General features: G+C 40.8%; 1 protein-coding gene across 1 annotated transcript; it reads right to left on the bottom strand.

Annotated features, from left to right (window-relative positions):
- Nucleotides 1–2,519: 2,519 nt before the first annotated feature.
- On the bottom strand, nucleotides 2,520–6,465 carry LOC127752469 (malate dehydrogenase, cytoplasmic). The gene is made up of 7 exons (XM_052277849.1): nucleotides 6,308–6,465; nucleotides 4,338–4,496; nucleotides 4,078–4,253; nucleotides 3,477–3,754; nucleotides 3,248–3,383; nucleotides 3,027–3,138; nucleotides 2,520–2,900 (listed from the first exon to the last, which is right to left on the bottom strand). Exons 1-7 carry the CDS (start codon nucleotides 6,348–6,350, stop codon nucleotides 2,806–2,808), a joined length of 999 nt encoding a protein of 332 aa, XP_052133809.1. The 5' UTR covers nucleotides 6,351–6,465; the 3' UTR covers nucleotides 2,520–2,805.
- Nucleotides 6,466–7,348: the final 883 nt, after the last annotated feature.

Below are 7,348 nucleotides of genomic sequence, written 5' to 3'. Positions count from 1 at the left end.
GCGAAATTGCAGCGGCGATTCTTTGCATGGAGTCTGAGGCAACGTAGGGTGGGACAGATGGCTGCTAGGGAGCTGAATAGAACAAAATTAAGGTAGGAACCAACGAACAGTTCATCGTTATAAAGAGATTTCATGTCCAAATTTTCTAGTTATTCTTACCCCCAGTTAAGTCAAAGTTTCTTGCCCCTTTTTTTAAGTCAAAGCTATAATACTTTTCCGTGTAATTTTGAGTGAAGCTATTGGGATTTGGTATATAATTCTTTGCCTTTTTGTTTTCATAAGTACATTAATATTGCAAGAAACTTTGGGAAGAAAATCAAATTTGGTGTAAAACCCTTGCTTTTTTTATTATAATACAATACTATTTTTCTACTCCCTCCGTCCCATAATATAAGGGATTTGAGTTTTTGCTTGCAACGTTTGAGCACTCGTTTTATTCAAATTTTTTTGAAATTATTATTTATTTTATTTGTGACTTACTTTATTATCTACAGTACTTTAAGCACAACTTTTCATTTTTTATATTTGCGAAAAAAAATTAAATAAGACGAATGGTCAAACGTTGCAATCAAAAACTCAAAATCCCTTATATTGTGGGACGGTGGGAGTACACAACTACAATGATCGAACAACACGATCATATTGGATTCACCGATCCAACCGAATCTAATGGTGTTTTTCTCTTTTTGCTAATATGGTACTAATTTGTAATAAATCTCGACGGTGACTTGTTTTCTATCTTTTTATAATAATAAAAGTATATTACATCCTTTGACTTTTATAAACAATAACAATAGATATATAATTTGGGTAGAAATTGATCTATAGGAGTACCTTCTAACTCCCTTTATTCCACAATATAGCTACTTTAGTGGTCAAATTTTGTCTTGAAATATAATTAATGAAGTGCTGTTCTCCTACCAACCATCCCTATTAGTGGTCAAATTTTGTCTTGAAATATAATTAATGAAGATTAAGTTTTTTACGTAAAATGAGGTGGTATTAACATATGATTGATTGATTTTTAATTATTACTCCCTCTGTATTTTAATGTATGACGCCGTTGACTTTATAATCAACGTTTGACCACTCGTCTTATTCGAAATTTTTATGCAAATATAAAAATACTTATGTCATGCTTAAAGAACATTTGATGATAAATCAAGTCACAATAAAATAAATTATAATTACATAAATTTTTTGAATAAGACGAAAGATCAAACGTTTGTCAAAAAGTCAACGGCGTCATACATTAAAATATGGAGGGAGTACAAACTTGAAAAATAGATTAATATGATATTTTAGAGCAACTTTCATATAGAAAGTTTTCACATGAAATGCACCATTTAGTAGTTTGAAAAGCATGCCACGAAAATCTTAATATTTATCCAACTCATATTGGAGAAGAGTTTCTACCCAATTTCATCCAAACTATATCTTTGGCTGAAAAATTGGACACTCGCACAACACTCGTTTCTAAATTTTTCTCCTCTACCTATCTCGTCATTTCCTCTCTTCTCTCTCCTAATCTTTTTTAGTAACGGTGAAATCTAAATTTTTTTCTAGTAACGGCAAAATCTGAAAAATCTCTTCTAAGACTCAAAATCAGATGTATGTTAGGACGAATGGAATAGGAGAATTCATGGATAAATTGTCTTCTTAGGGAAACATCACCGCGCGATCCACTGCAACTTTAACATAGCACATTATAACCATTGGATCGATACAGCCAATAGCTTTGGATTTTCTATCCCACCCTATTGGATACTATTCGTGAACAATATTTTCTAATGATCTGAGCTGCTAGTTTTTGATCCATCAGCTACCTTGCAACTGCTAAAGTTGCAGTCATAGCAACAATCTCAAATCCACGTGCACCGTATCAGCCACATCCAGCCGACGGCTCCTTGGCTCCATGCAGGCTCGTCGCCAGGCAGCCCCTCAAAATCGAGTACTAGTAATAGTAGTCGACTAGTCGTAGTCTGTACGTAGACTGTAATAGGTTGCTGCAGGTCATACAATTTGGCCACGTCAATTCGCTTAGTGGTGCCCAACACACATTCAGGTTCAGACAAATGATCCCTTCCACGAACAAAACGCAACACGTAATCAGCACATTTTTTTTCATTTTTAATTTTTTTTAATATTTACAAAAATATTATATCATCTAAAATATTTACATAAATGGCCCCAGCCGTCCAAGTGGAGAGCGACAAGGTGTGTGCATTTTGTACTTAGGTCCCTTGCCGCCCTCTACAAGGGCTTCAAACGGGGTAAATGTAATTTTTGCCCTACCAAAAATGTATTTTTCTAGTTTTTTTTTTCAACTTGTTCGTCCCTCACGTCACCCTACCGCTGAGCAGTAGGGTCTAATTCTGTAAATATTTGACCCTACTTCTGTAAATATTAAAAAATAAAAATTTTAAAATGAAAAAAATTCAGTAACAGCGCGCCTCACGTTTCCATGGGCCATGTGGCAGAAAGTTCAACCACCAGCCCAAGCCCGATGCAGATTATGCTTTCGCAAAATGTACTTGCTACTGGTCCATGATTCAATCAGATGTCAAATGGGTTCAATGTTTTCAGCACATGTCCTGCGAATCACCAGGCAAAAAAAAGGGAGCTAGTACAAAGCCTCAATACACACTGGAGTAAAACCAGCAACGGCATCTGCGCTCCACATCTCGCGATGTGCAGCGGGCTGAGATAAACAGTTTCTATGTGATGGAACTTAAAAGTCTCTTTTATTCAAAAACACGGGAGCGGGCAATCGCTCACTATCTGTCCTCTGGGTATTGCTTAGTTTTAGTTGAGGCATGAGTAAGCGAGCGTCTTCTCCTCCGACAGCTCCTGGGCGGTCGCGTCCATCTTCTTCCTTGAGAACTCGTCGATCGGGAGACCTGTAAGAAACGATAGATCATCAGGCATTTGTAAACTGTTGCGACATAATCAGCACAATACTCTATACATTGGCACATTTTAACAGACAGCCCATGAACATGTAGAAAGAAGGTAAGCAAGCATACCCTGAACAATCGTCCATTCGCCACCACTGCATGTTACTGGGAACGAGTAGATCAGACCAGCAGGCACACCATACGAACCATCAGAGTACACACCCATGGAGACAAATGTTCCCTGTGGTGAAAAGTTGAACGTGTTGATGAATAATTAGGACCGAATTGAGGGAAATGTCTAAAGTAAAATTAGGAGGAAAAGACATGGAATGTCAAAAGGCCAAACAGACCTCAGGAGTGCCAAGAACCCAGTCACGAATGTGATCGCATGCAGAGCTGGCAGCAGATAGGGCACTGGATTGCTTCCTCGCCTTGATGATGGCGGCACCACGCTGCTGGACGGTAGAGATGAATTCCGTATTTAACCTGTTTGAGAGACCACCATTGAATCCATATGCAATGGAAATATGAACAAAAACAAAAACTACTTTTTTTTAATATGCAGCATTTCTGATTTACCACTCATCATCAGCAACAAGTTCCCTGACAGGCTTCTCTCCACTGGGAGTCTTCACAGTGGCGTGGTTAACATCAGGGTACTGGGTGGATGAGTGGTTGCCCCAGATGATCGCATTCTTCACATCAGTAACTTGGACATTAAGTTTTTCAGAGATCTGGCCAAGTGCCCTGTTGTGGTCAAGACGGGTGAGGCAAGTAATGTTCTTCTCAGGGATGGATGGAGCAAATTCTTTTAAGATGAGAGCGTTGGTGTTTGCTGGATTGGCAACTACCAGAACCTGAAAAATAAAAGGTACAGCCGAACATTATAAATCTCTAATTAGAAAGTTGAGAAAGAATGAACTTCACATGGATTTACAGGCAACTTCAAAATAATTGAATTTGATAAGTGCTTTTTCAAGTTTAAAATAATTGAATTTGGTAATGCATAATCAAATAGGAAAATAATGGAGTGATCAATCTCATAAACTATAAATGATGATAAGACTGAATTATTATGCATTATAGCATTACATATGATTGCTACTCAAGGTGAGAGCAATGCTGGCAACTTGACAATCATTGCAGTAAATTGCAAACTACATTTGAAATATTTCCATACCTTGCAGTTAGGGGCTGCATGAGCCTCAAGAGCAGAAGCTTGGGATTTGTAGATGGAGACATTTTTTGACATAACATCCTTCCTTTCCATTCCCTCCTTCCTGGGGAACCCACCAACCATAACCGCAACATTCACACCAGTGCAGGCCTCCACAACATCAGTTGTTGCGACAATTCCTACAACACCAAAACAGAAAAGTTTAAACATCAGCAAGCATGCTGACAGTTTAAAAACAAATTGAGTTCAATGAACCAGCTTACCCTTCAAAAGAGGAAATGCAGCATCAACCAGCTCCATCTTAAGGCCATTAAGAGATTCAGTAGCTGGTGGAATGTCAAGCATGTGTAGAATAACAGGCTGGTCAGCACCCAACATCACACCCCTAGCAATCATGGGGACAAGAGCATATCCAATTTGTCCTGCGGAATAAAAGAATGAATTAGCTCACAAAAGAAAGCCCCTGGGTGCAAATTTCTTAAGACACACAAGCAACAATGGTATTGCATTCCATATGAAGTGCAAACCGTCAGCTTTCAAATACTGCTACATTTCCAGATGAGCATAAAAAAATACATTTGTTTTCATGCTGATTACCATATCACCTATTATCATCATTCGTGAAAGCACCCAAAAGAAAGCTAGTGGCCCCTCCTCAGGGCTTCACCTGATCCAACCTGGCTAAGAGTGGGATTCAGAGTGTACTAACCAACAATCAGTTACATTTCCAATGCCCGAGCTCCCAAGTGGAGAACAAAGCACCCCTTTCCACGTACAAGAGGACCTCAGACCACATTACAAAAGTGTTTGTGAAGTGCACACCACATCAGATTGAACTAACTAATTCAATTAATTGCCAGCTAGGTTCCCACCTGGCATAAGCATACATCAGAAAAATGAAGCTTTCATAACAATGAAGGCAAACTAGTTTAAGTTAACAAGACAGTGATAGTTTTCAGCTGTTGAAAGAAAATATTTATAGCAATTTAGCAATTCTAACTATGGATCACACTAGACAAGAGATTAGAATGAGATGGATATACAAAAACCATCTATATCTTGGTTTAAGAACCCCAACTTGTGTAGATCAATTTTTAGTACGAGCACTGCTACACGTACTAAATTTTTCTTACTAAACTTTTACTAACAATCATCTCAACCATTTGGTTTTAGTAGATGGAAGTTATAAAAAATTTAGACGCACTCATAGCATGACATATCAGTGTTAGTAATAAGAATTTAGTAAGAAAAAGTTAGTATGCATAGCCTTTTCCTTATTAGTACCCTACAATTTGGTGCTAATCCCACTTATTAAGCATGTGCAATGCAATTTAATTATTTAGATTTAAATGTTTAAATGCCAAGATATCCTGCCAAATCCCAGATGGAGAATCTACGACGGAATTTTGGATCAAAGTCACTATCACTATATGGATGCATGATAATTTTTGCAGTTGAATCCTGAGCTGGGATAAGACATGCCAGAACTTGACGGAATACAAACCCGATCCCAAACAGTTTTGTGGGGCAAATTGAAGGGACACACCCTCCAGAGCTAAACTAAATTAAATGCATGTTTCAAGGCAAACATCTCAAGTTATCAGTGTATGTCTTTGAGAACCAAGCTCACAACTGTGACTAGCTCCCATCGGATCATTTGATTAACAGATTAATAGGTAAACCCTCCTAAACCCTTTTAACCTATAAGACTAACCTCCCACCTCTAACTATGGAATCCCACACTACCACTCATCAAATCGACACCATGATCCATTTCAAACCACTCAAACCCCTACAGATCAAAAGAAATACACATGGATCTCCACTAAACCCCCACTAAAACCTCATGCACAGACTTAACACAAACTCGAGTCAACTATCACAAACTAAGCAAAATCAGTCCCCCGAAAAACCAGATCAAGCGACCATAATAACCAGATCTAATACAACCCACCATCAGATGAGCTCATCCAATCCACGAACCACAAAACTTAGTACCGAAATCAAATCACGCCAGTGACCTTCTCCCACTAAATAATCCGCACCCCCCCCCCCCCAACCAGATCAACCGCCACACAACGAGATCTAGCTATCTACAACCACCACACTCGAAACCCTCCACTGGATCGGCGCGGATCTGCAGCCAGATCCGAGCCACCGCCCCCCGCACGAGATCGCGTCGGCAAACCAAGAGAACGAGGGGGAAGTGAGGCGAGCGCGACGCCGTCCGTACCTGCGGCGCCGGTGACGAGCACGCGCATCGGTTCCTTCGCCATTGGAGCGGAAGGGGGGGGGGGAGCGGGAGCTTCGAGAAGGTTCTGGAAGCGTAGGGGATAGGGAGGAGGAGGAGAGGCGACGCTGCTCTTTTGGGTGAGTTTTGCGAGAGAGGCGGAAACGGGTGGCCGTTATTTAACCTCGCGGCGACGGGGAGCCCGGAGAACCCCCGTTGCTCCCACGTGGGGGCTCCCCTACCCACCTCCCACTGACGGTGGGCCCCACCTAGGTGAGTCCACGCTGTCGGCGACGGAGCGCGTGTGGTGGGTGGGTTGGAGCCAGGTGTGCGCGGGCGTGACACCGTGGGCGCTGGCCCACAGATCGGCGATGGGATCTGGGAAACCTGCAACGGAGACGCTAACATCCTGACAGGTGGGGACACGACTGCGCGTGGTGGGGACAGGCTGTCAGTGATGCAGGTGGGGCCCACCTGGCGTTTCGGGAGAAGATGTGGCCGAAATTCTTTTTTTGTTTTTGGACTAATTATTAAAGTTTGCACCAGAAAGTGGGACGTCGATGCCGTGTGGGGGAAGAAAAGATGCTCCGTTGGGAACACTGGCGTGGAGAAGATGCCACTCTTTTCTTCTTCCTTGGGTGACGACGATCATGACATCGTGACAACCGCCGTATGGAGTATTTCAGAACTTATCTACGAAAATGTGTGTTTGTGGATCGTGAGGACCTCAAGTGTTCACTGAAAATAACATGTCATTAAAAATATCTATCTTCCACTTGATCTTCGTATTAGTGATGTCCGTAGAACGAGTGGAATTTGGAGTATACGAAGTCATATGGACTAAAGGATTGTTTGGATAGAGACTAGCTTTGCTATAACTGTAGTAAGCCACACAAAGACTGTGTTCGGGAGTGAGGGTTGGGTACCCAACACGTAAAACGAAGCAGCGTCTAGCGTGAGATTAATTAAGTTTTAGCTATTTTTTTAAAAAAAAGATTAATATAATTTTTTTAAGCAACTTTCGTAAAGAAATATTAAAAAAAG

The sequence above is a fragment of the Oryza glaberrima genome, chromosome 10 (genome assembly GCF_000147395.1).
Source record: "Oryza glaberrima chromosome 10, OglaRS2, whole genome shotgun sequence".
Classification (NCBI taxonomy): domain Eukaryota; kingdom Viridiplantae; phylum Streptophyta; class Magnoliopsida; order Poales; family Poaceae; genus Oryza; species Oryza glaberrima.
Note: the sequence above shows the minus strand (reverse complement) of the source record. Positions and strands in the feature narration are given on the sequence as shown.

Coding starts and splice junctions, on each gene's coding strand:
- LOC127752469 (XM_052277849.1), bottom strand. CDS start 6,350: ATGGCGAAGGAACCGATGCGCGTGCTCGTCACCGGCGCCGCAG. Junction 3,384..3,476: donor CTTGTTGCTGATGATGAGTG/GTAAATCAGAAA, acceptor TCTCTCAAACAG/GTTAAATACGGAATTCATCT. Junction 3,139..3,247: donor GGGTTCTTGGCACTCCTGAG/GTCTGTTTGGCC, acceptor TTTTCACCACAG/GGAACATTTGTCTCCATGGG.